Below are 17,743 nucleotides of genomic sequence, written 5' to 3'. Positions count from 1 at the left end.
GCTGCTCGGTTAAAAACCCTTTATAAATGTCTTTTTTGCTCACAGTTGAAATTTTCTGTTCTTTTCTGTTCTTTTATCTTCTAAAGTCTGATTACTTGTTTTACTACTAAAATAATGCCCCCAAAGTTGCAAATTGCAGAAATGTGATGCCAGTACAGCTCATCTGTGCCACTATGTTATTTGTGTATTAAGTTATACTACAGTTATTCAGGTTGGCTTTGAACCGAGTTCAGGATTTAGGATAAAGCAATTTGCTTGTCTCTTTCCTATCTGTCAAAGCCATACCCAGATTTTAATATTGATTCTTTAGTCTTACTGGTTTATTTACTCTCTCTTTTGAGATTTCTGTTGATTGACTAGTATCTCTCAGAAGTTTATAAATAAGCTACCAAATCATTTTAAATGATCCTTCACAGCTTGTGTAGCTGGATTCAGGATAAAATGTGCGTTTTTGCAATCTTAGGTAATGTGAAAATGTGTGGTAAAAGCCTGTGCAGCAATTCACTGCCATTTCAGTCAGAATATACCTGTGTTCATCATTAAAAGCTGATACAGCTTCAGCATGGCAGCTGTGTATTCCCTAGAAAGGGCTAAATACCACAGGAGGTCAGGTAATACAATGTCTTTTTCAGGTAATGAAATTAGTGAGGAACCTTGATATTTATGGGTCAAAATGTCTGATTTTAATAACTCTGAAAAGACTGGAAGAGCATTACCTTTGAATCTAAGATTAATCTGTATCTATATCTAATCTATATCTAAGATTAATCTATATGTAACAAAGTCAGTTCCTGCATTTTCTACAGAAAGAAATAAAGTATCTTCAGACAAAATGTCCAGAGAAGTCATTCATTAGTCTCTTGTAATTTGTCCAGTTTGTGATTTTCAAAGGATTTCTAGGAATTTAAGAGGAGACGGATACTTACTTGGATCTGAGCTCCTAACCCTCTTATAAGTAATTATAAGAAAATTATAAACTAGAAAATTATAAGTAGGAAAATTATAAGTAGATGGCACCTTCATTAGGTGCTTGCTACTGGCTCTTATTAAATTATTTTTTTTAATTTACATGATAATTTAGGAGCAGTTTTTACTTTTACTTACAACCTGTGTGGTCTTGTATGGATCATCATTCTCCAGAATGAATAAACAAATAAATATTGCCATAAATGTATATTTTTCCTAGTGCATTAAAAAAGTCCATTTTCTTTTTTTGCCAGGTGCCAAAATTGCCAGCCGAGCTGGTCATAACCAGCGTATATTTGTAGCAGAATTCAGACCAGACTCAGATACCCAGTTTGTTTCTGTGGGAGTGAAACACGTGAGGTTCTGGACACTGGCTGGAAGAGCTCTTCTCAGTAAAAAAGGGCTGCTGAGTTCCATAGAAGATGCCCGAATGCAAACAATGCTGTCTGTAGCTTTTGGAGCTGTATGTACCTTAACAAACTATTTAAAAACGCATACATACAAAAAATTCTTGACTCTTCTCTGCCTTTATAAGTTTTAACTGGGACTACTGTGAACCTGTTAATAAGTATGTCAGTTGTTTTATACACTCAGTTTAGCATTTCTCATACTTTTAGTTAGAACTAATACCAGCTAATAGAAAGAGAAAGGCTTGTGTAATTTTATGTTTTCAGAAGAAACAAGCTATAGGTGCTTTGGGTTGATAAGACACTGGTTGGTATTTAATCCAAATGAAACAAACCTGACTATGTAGGCTGTGGGAACCCAACAATAGAACTGAGGCTAATTTTATGCCCACCTAGGGGTGATTATATTCTATCCTGCATGCATTATTACTCATGAGTGATCTGAGAGCAGCACTGACCTGGGGCATTCATTAACATCTATGACTGTTAGATGACCTCAGTAGGGTTTTGTTTTGCTTTTTGTTTTTGACAGATGTAGGTTTTGTTGCTAAGTTCCACATCCTTGCCATTTCAGGACTTGTTTTGAATGAGCAATATTCATATCTTCAGCTGGGCAGATGTGCATAGTTTTCTTTTGAAGTGGTCCTTCTCTTTTATTGCATCTCTCTCCTTTCTGGCCTGCCTATTGGGTCCAGACTGAATTTGTACTATTGATTTAGACTTCTGAAACTGTAAATGGCCAGAGGTTTCATGTTTTGGTAAGACTACCTGTTTTCCACAGTGGTGTCTCTTTAGGTACCTTTGATTTAGGTACCTTTGATTTAGGTACCTTTGTTTTGGGTTGGAAGGGAGCTTAAAGATTATCTGATTCCAATCCCCTGCCATGGGTAGGGACACCTCCCACCAGACCAGGTTGCTCAAAGCCCCATCCAGCCTGGCCTTGAACACCTCCAGGGATGGGGCATCCACAGCTTCTCTGGGCAACCTGTGCCAGTGCCTCACCACCCTCTGAGTAAAGAATTTCTTGTTAACATCTAATCTAAGAGATTTCAGAGAGTCATGTCTTCCTACAAAGTGAGAAGTTATCTTCCAAATGCTAGGTGCTAGAGATGCACAGCCTAGGCATTAGTTGGTGTTTTGGAACCCTCAGTGGACTTTCTTATGGAGGGATGCTTCTTAGCATGTAAATTGGGCTTCATGTTGAATGTCCTGGAGCATGATATGAGGTTGTCTGAGGATGCAAAACTTGCAGGGATTTTGTAAAAAGATACGCAACCTGAATGAAGCGACACCTGGTGTGTTTTCCATACTGCTTGTAGGGAACAGTTCTGGAAGTGCTGCTATTCCTTGACTTTTATCTCAGGAGGAGCTGGTTCAGGTGCTTGGAAACAGGTTAAAATCAGCCCAATGGTTATGCCGTGAGGATGGTCAGAGGATCCGCCCCCATGTTTATTTCCAGCCCTCTTTTATTTACTCATTCATCAGGGGCACCACCACCACCCCCTTTAAATAAGGATGTAGACCATCAGCATCACCCAGTTCAAGGAAAGTGTTCTTGCCAAACAGATGCATATTATATAAAATACTATACAGGACACTGTATTTGAGGATTCTTCCTCGGTTCCTGTTGGTTTTCAGTGTATCCTAATAAGTTATCCTTAAATAGAAGAGGTTATTATTTTTATTGCCTTCCAAAAACAGGAGGCAGAGAAAAAGGAAACCAGACAATTACAGTCTGAGTTAATAGCAGGCTGTTTTCTTTGTAAACTACTAGTTACTGTAGTCATAATGCACATGACAAGATGGTACAAATTGCCTGTTTGTGTGGAATGTCAAAACTGTTCCTGGTTTTCTTCATCTTTAACAACATTTATGCACACCTAATAGGCTGAAAACAGATAACACTGTAGCTGAATTTTAAGTCACTGCATTTCTTTCTGCAGTGTAGAGCCTATTAACTGCAAGAAACCATGTGTTTCAGACTTCAACAAGGCATATAGCAGTTCTGACCCTACATGTCTTAATTCTCCTACACCGGCATACAAAAATGCAATCTAGCCTAAAAGCAAATGGTGATGATCTTTGTTTCTGAATGTTTTTCTCCTGCCTTACTCAGAATCAGTTGATGAGTATATTTTTCCTCTTTTCAGAATAACTTGACATTCACGGGTACTATCAGTGGAGATGTTTGCGTTTGGAAAGATCACGTCTTGATACGAATTGTGGCCAAAGCTCACAATGGACCGGTTTTCACAATGTATACCACATTAAGAGATGGCTTGATTGTTACAGGAGGCAAAGAAAGGCCGTGAGTCATATTTTTTTTTTCTTCTGCAAGCACATGTATTCTCTAAAAATTGTTTTGGTTCATACTTTCTAATGTGGAGTAGTTGACTGAGATGTCAAAGCTGTCAGTAGTCACCTTTGGATCCCTGAATAGTAGCCAAAGTGCAAGTCATCCCACATGAGCTTCTTGTACTTATTTTTTCCACTGACTGGAAGAGACTTGTGATTTTCCTCCTGTATCTTTTGCAATTTATTTCACAGCAAATGTGTTAAAAGACATATATGTCCTGTTTTCCTCGACTGTATTTTGGTAATTGCTGCCTGTCCTAATAATATGTCAATTCGTTCACATACTTCACTGCTCCTTTGACTAGCCAAATTCCCTAGGAGATACTAATTCAGACTAAGCTTAGCAGTGACCATCTTAGAGCTTGTTCTGTGAAGCAGTACAGTGAGGACTTTGAATCAGTAGTTCTTGTTTAGCTAGGAGGCTCAGCATATAAACATCACCTGTTCAGTAAAAACTAATGGTTCTTTAATGATTTAAAACAGATTTAAATGCCTCAGTTACAATAAATTACATTAAATTATATAGCTCTTTCATGTATTCATTGAGTTTTTTGTGCCAGCTGTTACATTTGTTGTTGTTCCTGCTTTCTTAATAGATCAAAGGAAGGAGGAGCAGTTAAACTATGGGATCAAGAGCTGAAACGATGTCGTGCCTTCAGACTGGAGACAGGACAAATGACTGACTGTGTTCGCTCTGTTTGTAGAGGCAAGGTAAAGGAATCATCATGACTTTAAAAAAAAAAAAGTTTATAATCCATGGGTTGATCTGTGGCATTAAAAATATGACAAATCGTTTGCTTCCTCTTTCTCTTAGTATTTGAAATTAAATGTTGAGCTGCAAGGTGTCTACATTTGACTTTTTACAATTAAAAAAAAAATCTGTTTCAGGAGATCTTAGTCTTAATTAGGTTAATATTCTTTACATATTTGATTAAAGACTAGGATTTCTTTTCTATTTTGTATTCTTTTCCACATTTCAAATATTGCAAGCAATAATTCCACTGGTACCATGATTTATCTACTTCTTTGTACTCTAGGAGATCATAGATGATTTTAAGAAGTAAATTAGCTTTGATTTGACTTAAGCAAACTTTCTCGACTTAACTATAGCTTTGGTTTATATCTTTATTACTGTTAATCATGAGTAGCTAATGTATTATATCATAGATAATTCTTCCACTGTTGTTCAAGGGAAAAATTCTTGTTGGCACAAGAAATGCTGAAATAATTGAAGTTGGAGAGAAAAATGCTGCATGTAACATTCTAATAAATGGTCATATGGATGGACCAATCTGGGGCCTAGCAACACATCCTTCCAGAGATTTTTTCCTTTCTGCTGCAGAAGATGGCACAGTAAGACTCTGGGATATTGCTGAAAAGGTAGGTGTTGAAGAACAGTTCTTGTTTTGGAAAAAAAACAAAAAATATCCTAGACTTGTGGTGGTGTTGGGGATTCAAAGCTTGCTTTTTAATGTATTCTGAAAATAATTTATCTGATACTATAAGCATAAGATACTTTTGAAATATGAACAGATAGAGACATTTACTTTTCTGGATTCTTATTTCTTCACAGAAGATGCTGAACAAAGTCAGCTTAGGGCATGCAGCTCGTACTGTTTGTTACAGCCCAGAAGGTGATATGGTAGCCATTGGCATGAAAAATGGAGAATTTATTATCTTGCTTGTGACATCTCTGAAAATTTGGGGAAAAAAAAGAGACAGAAGATCAGCTATCCAAGATATCAGGTCAGAAAACATAATGGCTTTGTATGTTCGTAGTATTCTAGAAATTTGTATTCTCTGGATTTTTAAAAATACAGTTTGCGTATTTCTGAGGAGCATTACAATGACATTTCAGAGAGCTGGAATCAGTGAGTGAATTAGAGTTTGTTTGATTTCTCCTCTACCAGGAATAAAAAGAAAGGAGGAGCTACTTGAAGTTAAGAAATAGCCATCAGTCAAAAAACAGGCCCTCTGCAGTAGGGGGAGTCTCAGGTGATACTGACAAGGATTAGATAAAATGAAAGGGGAAGGGAAAGTAAATGGAAAAATAGGAAGAGACCATCCTAATCAGGGGGCATATCAGTAGGTGTAAAAAGGAACAGGGTAAGATGATGTGTAGGAGGTAAAGTGAGATCAGAGGTTTACAGAAGGTGACTGGATGTCATCACAGAAGCAATAGAAATGTCTCTTCTGTCAGCTTGCTCTTAGTTATGGTTTATTAGAAGGAATTTATTCAGCAGAAGGAAAACTTTGCTTCTGTTTCCTGAGCCAGGTAAAAGCTTACTTAAAGGAGGAAAAAGACTGTTCCTTCTGTGAGTTAAATGAATCGTGATCAGCTCAGGGTAACTTCTGGAGTCTAGAAGGGGGAAGAATATGAGCAAACAGGCATCTTGCAGTGGGAGGCAGGAGAGCCCCACTAGGAGTTAGGGCTTGCTGGAATCAGAAAAGCTGTCCCAGGAGTGTCTCAGAGATGACAGAAATAAAGAACTTCCCTAGTAACACAAAAGAAGCTATGAGGAATTTTTTCTGTCCAGGAAGCTACTGAATTTCAAGACTGAAAAGGAAAGCTGGTGGAAACAAACCACTGTGCAAATATACATTGGACAGATGAAAGATTTGATTTTCAGGTCTTTTTATTTGGTATGTTTCATCTAGAAGGTCTGAGTTTTCTTCATTTAAAGTTTTTTTGTTTGTTTGTTTTTAAACTTTGCACCCTTTGAAGTATAGCTTTAGAGAGCCAGAGTCATCAGGAGCATGTCACAGTTGTTACTCCATTGAGGTGGTGATGAAATCAGATATACCTTCTAATGCATATACATTCCCCAAAATTTTGTTTCAAAAGTTATTTTACTTAACAGACAAAAAATACTCCACCTTTCTCTTCAGGTCTGGTTAGCATAAACTTGAAATGCAAATTTACCTGTGCTTCTCAAATCCTATATTACACCTATTGTAAGTACCAACCTATATTACAATTTACTGCAAGTTTATATATTCATAAACTCTTTCATCTGTTCAGGTTTAGCCCAGATTCTCGTTACTTAGCAGTCGGTTCCAGTGAGAATGCAGTGGATTTTTATGATCTGACGTTGGGTCCCACACTAAATCGAGTCAGCTACTGCAAAGATATCCCAAGTTTTGTGATCCAGATGGACTTCTCTGCAGATAGCTGTTATCTCCAGGTATCAGTCATTAATTGTTCAAGATACTGAATAGCAAATGTACTCATGACAGATACTGTGCAACTATTCTCCTTTGACAACTACTCAATTTTGTAACGAAGTGTCAGAGCAGTAGGTTACTGTCACTAGACTGTTACTTTATTTTAGTGGTAAGTGGATGACAAAAATAGTTACTGTGGAAACTAAGTACAAGAAATAAGCATAGAAAGAAGAAACAGATTTCAAAATCACTGTAATGAGTTTCCCCTGCCTTTTTATCTCCCAGATGCAGATGGGCTATCTTAAACAAGGAAGGAGTACAGTCTATCATTCAGTATGTCTCAGGGAACTGTGAATACTTCGTATCCCTGACAAGAATGGTAGCATTACACTTCTTTTCAGTTCTAGCCTTCTCAGAGCAGCATCAAAACCATGGTGTTAGAATTCCCAGCCTTTTGCCTTTTTTATTTATGTTCACATATACATGACAAAATACACAATGTATAGAGAGTATTATGTGCAGTATGTGAGATGTTTCAACTATATTTTATTGACAGACATTTTAAAATTGAGTATGTCTTACTCTTTCTTGCTGATGCTTTATACTTGCATAGACTTTGGAGGACATTGAGCAAGATGCTTTATGAACAGATACTATCAAGAAAATGCTTTTCAAAGCCCTTTAAAATTATAACCTCATCATTTCAAACAAGTTCATTTATTTTAAATTTCTGTGAACCGTTGTCTGTGCTCATCTCAAAGGTCTCTACTGGGTCTTACAAAAGGCAAGTCTATGAAGTGCCTTCAGGAAAACAGCTTGTGGACCAGGCTGTGATTGACAGAATAACATGGGCTACATGGACAAGGTAAACAATTCACAGGTTCGCACCTGTTAAAACACTTGTAACTTCCAGAAGCACCTACTGTTTAAAAGTTTATTTCATCCCTTCATCCAGTCAGATACCTTCTTTAAATGCATCCATATACTCTGACAACACACCAGGTAAGTACTGTACAGCAAAACAAAGTGCACAGCATGTTCACTTGGTAGAACATGAGCTGCTTGACTGGTCAAGGTATCAGATAAAAACTGATCTCTCTAAAGTGTGCCTTTCTATTCATTACATATCTCTAGCTTCCTTTGATCATATCTATAGCAGCCTCAGTATTTTTTAATTCTGCTGTGCAAGTTGCCTGGACTAATTGCATTTTTTGCTTCAAAATAATGATTTGGGGGGCAACATAATGTAAAACAATGATTGGACTGCAGGGAAAACTAAAATATGTTAAAATAAGAAAAGACAGCACAAGACTGATAATTTCAGTTTTATTTACAGTATGTCATTAATGCTATGTGTATACTAAAATTACTATTAACATTTGCATATTAAAAGTTGTACAAAAGTACTTCAAAATACCTTAAAGTTACTACATTTAGTTAAAAATGGATTTAGAAATTTCATGAAGAACGATAACATTATATTTTATTATATACTTAAATATATACATTTTATATTTATTATTTTACACTTTATGCAAATCTGATTTCCTTTGCCTAATTTTGGGCTCCTTGCCTGCTTTCAATTATTGTTTGCAGGCAAAGCAATAATATCTCAGGCAAAATTCAAGAATAAATACACGTATGGATCACTTTACACAGTAGTAATTCTGAATATTTTGTTGCTAGAACTATGAATTTTTCAGAGGGCTCTGAACCATTTTGCTAGCTTTTAATTTTTTTTTCGTGGGTAATCCATTTTTGTCACCTCTTTGACGTGAAAACAAGAAACCTGTGTTTTTTGACCCAATTCAATATGTTTGAAGTACAGAATTCTTTCTTGAGTATAATATACTGTGCTCTGATCTGTGGGGAAAAATCACAGAAAAAAATGCCAAATTATACACCTACTAACAAGTGATAGAGTGCTCATTTCTGTGTGTTCTTGTAAGTAAGCCCATACATTGTAAGCACAGCTGAATAAAAAGCAACTTTTGAAAAGGTTTTGCGAATGAAGTTTTCTATAAATGTCTGTTTTGGAATCATAATTAAATCTGTTTAGAACAATTCTTTCTCTTCTCCCCCCCCCCCCCCCCCCCCCCCCGCCATATTAATGAATTAGCATATTAATGAATCAAGCAACTTTTTCATCTAATTGATATGAAAATGTTATATTCTCTTTATATTCCTGTTAATTCTATGTTTTATTATTATTTTGTGATAGCTTAACCTGATTCATCCAACTCTTGTGCTATGGCATTCTTTTTTTAATCGTCTTTCTTCATTTTTGGCAAATGCCTCTCTGCACTGTTCTTAGTACTTTGTATTAATGTATTAATAGTTCTTTGACTTGTTAGTGTTGTCATGGGCCACCATATTCTGGGAATTGTAAGACTGAATAAATTTAAGAAGCAATTATAGAATATTATAAGCATTAATTACAAAAAAAAAAAAAAGATTTTTATGTCTAAGAATAAAATGACATTTTTCTAAAACCTCTTACGTTACTAAGAGCTGTTTGCTGTTTTCCTGAAGTTTTCAAAAGAATCTCTTGCTCTTCTGTTTCAGTGTTCTAGGGGATGAAGTAATTGGAATCTGGTCCAGGCATGCTGAAAAAGCTGATGTTAACTGTGCCTGTGTCTCTCACTCGGGAATCAATCTTGTAACAGGCGATGATTTTGGCATGGTCAAACTGTTTGACTTCCCATGTCCTGAAAAATTTGTAAGAACTTGTTTTTTGCATAGTTATTTAGAAAAAAAAAAAAAAAAGTGCTGTTGATATATGTTGATATTATGGTCTTGTATTGTTTCTCTAGAGGACATGCTGTAGAATATTTCCTTCTCTAAATTTGTGGCTTTTTAATACATCTGTGTAACTTTAGCTCTGTAGTCTCATAGGCATGCTTCATCTCAAATTTTTCCTATTTTTTTTTTTTGTGCAATGGCTCTTTCTGTAAACTCTGATAGGTGTTAATATTGTGTGCCAGGCGGCATTAGTGTGGTGCCTTGTACTGAAAATCTCAAAGGCCTTTGTTTTATTTATCCACATCTCCAATCTCCATCTGATAGACGAGGAAGACAGCTGGTAATTTTAGTCCCATCAGTGCATTTCCATGGATGAAGACATTACAGATTTTTCACTAATACTGGCATAGTTCATTTTCACAATTTGAGACTGCACTGCATAAACAACTTGCACACATCTAATGAAAATCATTTTTTCAGTGTTAGGGATTTTATACAAAGTCTCTAGACATTAATAGTGTGACAAAATATATTTTGAATTGTTGTGTTAGCTTGAGCATTGTTCCCAGTTTGCAGGTACTGTCTCATTTGGAGACAATTCAATGGGAGTTCTTCAGGAGATCTTTCACATCTGAAAACCCGTGTAACGTTCTGAATGATATAAATATAAGATGGAATAAAAAAGTAGATAAACACGCATACTTGGTCTGATTTACAAGGACACAGATTGTTTACACTCTCTTATTTTATTGTGTGTTTTTTTGTCGTTGTTTTTGTTTTCCAGGCAAAACACAAACGATTTTTAGGTCACTCTGCCCACTTAACTAATATTCGATTTACAAGTGGAGATAGATACGTGGTTAGTGCAGGAGGGGATGACTGCAGGTACGTTTCCTTTCTGTTATTGTCCGGAAGCACATAGGAGTGGTCAGGAACAGTCCTTAACAGTATAAAGCTCAGGTTCATAATTTGAATCATTTTATCTCTGTTTTTCTGTTTGTATGTAACGAAGTGGTTATTTGCAACAAAATAAATAGTTCAGATGTTAATATGAACAGTTAAGATTTACTAAATTAAAAGAAGTACATTTCTGTATTCAGAGCGTATCATGTATTTAACTGATATTTTTCTTTTGACCTTTCTTTTAACCATATTGTAGTCTTACGTCTCATTCTTTAATGTCTTCTTGAGAACAGCTTATTTGTTTGGAAGTGTGTGCATATGCCTCATTGAGGGAGACATGGAGACTTGCAAAGAGGATGCTGCATGAAGTACCAGGCATGAAATACCCAGGATTGCAACGTGATATTCTACTGTGCCCTGCATGCTTAAGAAATGGTGCTGATCCAAGACACAGAGCGATCCGTCTCTGAAAGACAAGTATCTAGAGTCTGTCAGAAGGATAGACTGTAATATGTTGAGGCCATTAGATTTGCTTCAGTAATCCGGGTTTGTATTTCACTCACTGCCAGATGTTGAAAATGAAATACATGAATAAAAGGGAAAAGGGAATTGTTGGTCAATGTACAATTTCACAGTAAGATCCTGGGTTTTTAATCAAGAGATGTTATTTCTGACCTAGTGCTGTACATTGATCTATTTTGAGCATGAATGTTTCTTCTTTAAGTTTTGGGGTCTGAATATCATTGAAAAAAGAGTATTCCATATTTTATTACTGAAAGAAACCATATATTATCTCTTAAATATATAGTATTTTAATAAATGTTTATTATAATGGCAAATGATATTTCTATGATTGATCAAAAGGAAACATCATCTGGTGAAGCAGAAAATAAGACAGTTGGTTCCTTAGGACTTAAATATTTCTGTATTTAGAGGCCTGGGTCACAATCATGTCTGGTGAAAGCTGCTGGATATGCATGATCTTCATGGCTAATTTAGTGTTTTTGTTGCACTTAAACATTAAATTAGTTCTGTGAGCAAAAATAGATTTGCTCACTTTGCGAGTGCCTTGCCCACAACCTAAAAGTCTAACTCCAATTTTTGCCTTTTGAATAAAAGTTATTCTCAGTGGAAGAGAGATTATTGCTGTGTTACTTGAATTGGCTGATAGCCTCTATGCTGGAAATGTGGACTAAGGTGAGGATTTTATAGTCTTCATAATTGATAAGGCTTGGAATGTCACCAGTTGCAAAAATACAATTTCATAGCAATATGAATTGATTTATTTTCTCAGCATCATAGGGGGAATTCAGAGAGAAATAAACTTTCCAAACATTATATTTTGTACATTTGAACTTTTTAACAGAGTTGGGACTAGATGGGAGAGGTGTCTACTCAGATTTCTCTCCTGATTGTAAAAAAAAAAAAAATAAAAATGTCCAGTCATAATGCTTCTTTAAATGGACCTGCTGTCACCTCTAGCATCAGTGCATTTATTCCATCCTGCAACGTAACTGAGTTGAAAAAACATTTCAGTGATGGTGAAAACCTGAACAAAACTATGTTTTGGGTATTAGTGAGGACAATTTCATAAGCTATTTGTCTAAATCATGTTATAGAGATGCATTACAGACTGAACTTGTTTTTTAATCAGTGCAGTTATCTTTCATACAACATAGAAGGGAACAAAAGTAACAAATTATCAGCACTACTCACAATGACATTCTGCTGTGAACATAAAGATCTCTGTCTATGTAAGTCAGCGTTACTTTAACGATGCCATTTGTTTAGGTCAGTCAGTAGACTTGATATTATTCACCTCTTGCATTCTCTTATGCCAGATAAAAGTAAAAATGAAATAAATCTCACCTGTTCTTGTAAGCATCTTGTGTGCATGGTGGTTATAAAGGGATTGGGAGCGTTTGCTTATAAGAGGGCGAAAAAAAGTTAATCAGGCAGACTTTTGTGCTCTTCTAGGTCCAAAAATGCTTATTATGTACTCTAAAAAGATAGTTACCCCACAGTCTTAGATAATATATTTTATATATCAAGCTATAACAAATATTTATTTTAAAGAAATTGATGAACTAGACTATTATCAAGTTTCTTGGCATGTATTTTTAGCAAAATCTTGCCAGTCATGCAGCTGCTATTCTACAGGGAAAAATACTCTGTGGATTTGGTCCGTGAGTGTACAGGGAAATCTTAGCAGTAATGGTTTTGATTTTAGGGGAATTGCGTCTAAGAATTGCAATCAGATCTGATCTGTTTCATGACCTTATTGCCTGCCTGCCTGTTTTATATGAAAATTAGTACCTGACATTTAAATCTTGGCCAGAGAAATCCGTAGTAGTATGCTTTTCTATAGCTGTGATTCTATCCCCTGTTAAACACATCTGTGCAGGGCTTCTTGACATGAAGTAAAATTTTTCCTGCCTCTATTTTAAGGTTGCCCTTCATCATTTCAAGGTGGATGGCTGTTACTTGCTCCTTCCTAGTTTGTCCTACGCAGACTGCCAGATCGGAGTCCTTTTTCTTCTCTTCAAGTTTTCCCCTCAAATCCTAGGCTTGGTATCCCCCATCCTCCTGATCTTCTGTAGACCTTCATCCAGTGTTAGAGCTATGTGGGCTACCAAGAGGTTTGGTCCCTGTCCCTGCAGTATCATTGCTGGTCACGTCCTCTTCTCCTCCGCCTCTGACCCCCTTATTAATTCTGTTGATCTAGCTGTGCCTGTCCATTGATAATTTGTCATTGGTGCTTTTTTTCTGAGGAATCTCAAATGCCACATTGGTGGTGGAGTACCAGTGAGAGGCTGATGGGCAAGCTGCAGCAGGACGAGCCTGATGGTGATGGTGTGATGGTCTGAGCTGCCAGCTCTCCCTGCTGCTTCGTTCTCCTAAACCTCACTGCAGCTGTAAAGGGCTGGGGCAGGAGCTGGAAGCTGGGGAGCGCTTAGAAACAGAACTACCAGCCTTGTTCCTCCTATTGCGGCCAGTTGGGCAGCTGGTATTTTCCATGACAAACTGCTCAGTGGTTTGCCAGGTGAAATGCGAGCAGCCTCAGGTGCAGCTTTCTTCCTGAGGAACACTCGGAGCGTGTTTTGGGTGACAAGTTGGGGTTCTCTGCTGAAGAGAGCGGCTGGCTGCAGCCATGGTTCGAGATGGCAGCGTTGTGGTCTTTTTGTCTGTGGTGCTTGTCATTGTGCCTCATTCGCTGTTTATATTAAGTGCTACTGCAGTACCTTGCTCACTGTGGCCACCCGGATCGGTGCTTGAAGTGTGTGCGGAGTGGAACGGGCTGCCTGCTGTGACCCGGTATGACGGGGTGGGGAAAAATCTGGAATGTGGAGGGACTGGTGACAGCCTCGTGTTTGGAAGCCTTGCAGGGAAAGGTGGGCTGAAAGGCTCAAACTGGAGAAAGTCTTTTCTGTGATTACGCAGTGCTGAGATGGAAGCAAAAGTTCTTTGCATAATTTCTTTACTCATAATGGATGATTTTACTTTCTAGTTGAATTGTTTTTCTCTTCCTGGTGAGCAGCAAACATATATCTTTGGGTTCTCAAAAGTCAGCAGTGTTTTTTTTTTGTAATAAGAATAGAAGAGAACAGCTCAGTTGGAAGGACCTCCAAAGATCATCTGGTCCAACAGCCCGACCACTTCAGGGCTAACCAGAGGTTTAAGCACGTTATTGAGGGCATCATGCAAATACCCGTTGAAAAGAAAAAGAAACAGAGAACTGATTCAAGAAAAACAAAATGTCATTTCACTTTAAAAATAAACGTGCTCTTGAAAGCTATTTAAATATGCTTAGGAAAGAAAAAATGAGTGAAAGAAAATCCAGCTCCTAAGAACAAACAAAAATTTAAATATATTTAGAACTGCAAATTATGATAGTTTAGGAACTGAGGAACACCGCTTGGGTTAGAGAGAACTAATAAGCCAAATGTATTGAATCATTTAGACTTGAAATCTTAAATGTCTTATCCTTAAGATGAGAATTCATTGCATATACCTTTCAGATTTTGATAGGGAAGGCAAGAGATGGTATAAAATGAGAGATACAAGAAAGTATTTCACATGATTGGTTTTGACACTTGAAGGAAAGCACGCATTCACAGTAATTTCAATTTTGCTCAATATCGGGGTTTCAGTTTTAGCAAGGTGCTCATTTCAGAGAAACTCTGAATTTTATCCCAGTCAGCTTAATGCTGACTTGGAACTGACTGCACCATCAGAAGCAAGATAAGTTATCTCCTGGATCTGGAATGGGGAGTCCTTCCGTTACTCCTCGCTCCATGGGGTGTAGTAGTGGGACAAGCCAAGGATCTCGGTTTCAAATACAGTTCTTACCGAGGCAAGGTGCGATGTATTTCCCTGTGCTGTTATCAGTGTCTCAGATGTGACAAGCCTTAATCTTTACAGATTCTTTTTATTCTGCTAGCGTAAACTCTAGACAAATGATGTCTTTTCAGTATTTTGAACAAAGCGAATCATCCTGGAGGCTCTGCAGAAAGGGAAGTAGATTGCAAGCCACAATACAAATTGCCACATCAGTGATTTTAGCACCAGTAACTGCTTTGCATTTGCATACCCATGTTCTCACTGGTTTTCTTATGCTTCTTTGCAATCTGCTCTGTTTTCCTAAAGTTTCTGGCACCATTCAATTTTTGCTTATGTAGCTAGATACGTGAGCTTGCCAAAGCCCCCTATGCATTCTCTGTACCAGTCACTGTGGCATGGTCAGACCCAGCCTGTTTCTTTGGTCGTCTCCAGCTGCTGATCTTCCATTAACTTTGATGTCAGACTTAAAACTCATTTCAAAAAAAAATAGTAGTTTTAAGTGTATAATATGTGTAAGAGCCACAATAAGGTTAACTTGCCAAAATCATTAATAAGGAAGTAAAAAGTAGTGGGTGGGTTTGGTGGTTTTGATTTTTTTTTTTTTTTTTTTTTCCCCAGTCTACTTGATGCTAGGACAGGTCATAGCTCACCACCCCTTTCTTAGATTACCTGCAGCATTACAGTCATGATCTTAATCTATTTTTTGTTAACTCTGTTAAATGAGTAATCCAACCAAATCACCTTAAGAAAAAAGACACAGAAAGTGTTCTTTTCCCTCACAATGTGGAGGGGGAAAAAAAAGGCTGAGCATGGTGACAATAGGTAATTGTAATGTCTGCTACTGTTTAAACAATGGAAGACAGGATGGAGGAAACAGGGATAGAAAACCAGGAAATATAAACCCAGAGAAAGAGGAAAACAAGGGAAAACAGAGGAAGGAGAGCTCATAACTAGGCAAAGGCAAGGCCAAAGGACTGGCACGGGTGGTGGGCGGGGAGTCGCATCGCTTGGCAGCAAAGGGCAAACATCTTGCAGATGGAGGCTCTTCAGCGGCTGCTTGTTGGGGTAAGGACTGGTGAGCAGTAGTAGCGTGTCGGTCACACAGTGCTCGAGGAAAGGCTGCAGGCAGCGTTGTTGGCTCGTTCTTCGGAAGGTGCAGGTGCTCCCCTGTGTTGCTCCTTCCACTCCCATGCCGATGGGGCAGCTACTTAGTGCTGGAGTACAAGGGCTGACACCAGCAGCCACTGTTGCAGTGCGTGCATGTTTGGTAACAGAGAGAAGGGTAAATAGAAAAATACTATGTAACTTTGAGAGCTCACATAAAAGAATTTAAAGGTAGTTGTTTTCTTTTAAATGCTATTTATCTTTCCCACCTAAACCAAGCATGGATTTGTTTTAATAGGCCTTTTCTGCTTTTTATCCTTATTTTAGTTCCCTGTGCAAATGGGCTTAAATGCTTTCTTTAAGCAAACAAGTATTAAACCAAAGAAACATTATGCTTTGGAAATCTCTTCACAACCAGCCTCTTTCATTTACTGCCTCTTCCATTTCTTGGCTATTGAGACTTTATTCACCAGTTCTTGGTTCTGCTCCCGGATGTGCGCAGCTCTGCAGATGACAGACACGTGGCTACAGCCGTCTTTGGTCCGTCCCTGAGCTCCAGGTGCAGCCAGCTGATGGGGACGGCCATGTATCTGCAGGGGGCAACGTCAGATAGACGTGGGTTGGGTTTTCCTGCAGTGGTTCCTTGTCTTAGGCCCCCAGATGTATGTGTTGTAATTCAGGGGAGAGGAATGTAATACAGGCCTATGAATGCACAGCAGTAGAAATCAGTGAAGTAAATCATTACAAAGTAAGGAAATACTACATTAAGGAAAACTTCACATTAAAAATCTGAACTCATTACAGGTGCTGCTTAGATGACTAAACTTGACTTTTATGTGTAGTGACTGTTGGTAAGAAGCACAACATCTGCGCACAGGTCTCTGAACTGCTTCCTGGGTACCTGCTAGAGGACAGCTGAGTTTGGGATGTGACAGGTGGAGCGCGCGTGTGTGTGTTTGGATTCCTCTTCCAAAAGCCAAAATACGGAGTTTCTATTGCTTGTTGTGGATATTGTGTCTATTGCTTGTTGTGGGATAACCTCAAGACCCTGCAAAGCAATTTTGCCTTTTATTTACTTGTAGTTGTCTCTCTTGCTTTGGGCACAGACGTCATATGGAGGCTTACTTGAAAGGAGGAGGAACAAGAATCAAAAAACAAAACTTGGCTTTTTTTTGTGATAGCAAAAAAATTTATTGCCATTTTAGTTCCATTGTTTTAAAGATATCTGATTCACACCATAATATGCTATTCTTTATGCTCAGATACTGACAGGAACTCCATGGCACTGCAGCCCCTATAACTTGCCTAGGATTCAATGTTTTCTCTGACTTTACTACATTCTTAAAAGCTTGTTGTACCACCTAACTTTTAGTTGGGCCTAACAACTGGTATTTTAAACTAGAGGATTAACAGTGCTCATGCTTTACCTGTTTTTTGTAACGTGAATTCTTTCACAGGGGACAAATATCCCAGTTATCTCATGTAACTGCAAATTTCATAAGGCAGGTGCCACCGTCAGCTGTTCCCACAGTGGGCCTGGGGCAGGAGATGAACGATTAAGGATACAGATGTAGATTACTGAAGTAAGTATTGCATTGGTGGGTTCTGAAAAAGGGATTTAGTAAGGGTGGATGTAGTTTCAGTCCTCTGTACAATTATAAGCTGTTTGGGAGGGGAAAAGTCTTCCATGTATTTGGTAGCTCTTGCCATTATTCTTGATTTTTTTTTCTCCTCCCACAGGAGCCAACTTCCACTCCCCC

At 37.8% G+C, this 17,743-nt stretch overlaps 1 protein-coding gene across 1 annotated transcript in view; it reads left to right on the top strand.

The window, feature by feature from the left end:
- The window catches only part of EML5 (EMAP like 5), a 102,923-nt gene extending 91,237 nt beyond the window's left edge, over positions 1-11,686 (top strand). Inside the window, exons 33-42 of the mRNA XM_035539456.2 lie at positions 1,221-1,429; positions 3,524-3,681; positions 4,325-4,439; positions 4,920-5,108; positions 5,302-5,474; positions 6,751-6,913; positions 7,655-7,758; positions 9,459-9,612; positions 10,420-10,520; positions 10,832-11,686. Coding sequence (XP_035395349.1) covers positions 1,221-1,429; positions 3,524-3,681; positions 4,325-4,439; positions 4,920-5,108; positions 5,302-5,474; positions 6,751-6,913; positions 7,655-7,758; positions 9,459-9,612; positions 10,420-10,520; positions 10,832-10,868 — 1,403 coding nt within the window. The 3' untranslated portion in view covers positions 10,869-11,686. The remainder of the gene's footprint in view (positions 1-1,220; positions 1,430-3,523; positions 3,682-4,324; positions 4,440-4,919; positions 5,109-5,301; positions 5,475-6,750; positions 6,914-7,654; positions 7,759-9,458; positions 9,613-10,419; positions 10,521-10,831) is intronic.
- Positions 11,687-17,743: the final 6,057 nt, after the last annotated feature.

The sequence above is a fragment of the Cygnus atratus genome, chromosome 5, assembly GCF_013377495.2.
Source record: "Cygnus atratus isolate AKBS03 ecotype Queensland, Australia chromosome 5, CAtr_DNAZoo_HiC_assembly, whole genome shotgun sequence".
NCBI classification, from domain to species: Eukaryota; Metazoa; Chordata; class Aves; order Anseriformes; family Anatidae; genus Cygnus; species Cygnus atratus.
The sequence above is the reverse complement of the archived record's forward strand: the minus strand, read 5'-3'. Positions and strand labels throughout refer to the sequence as shown.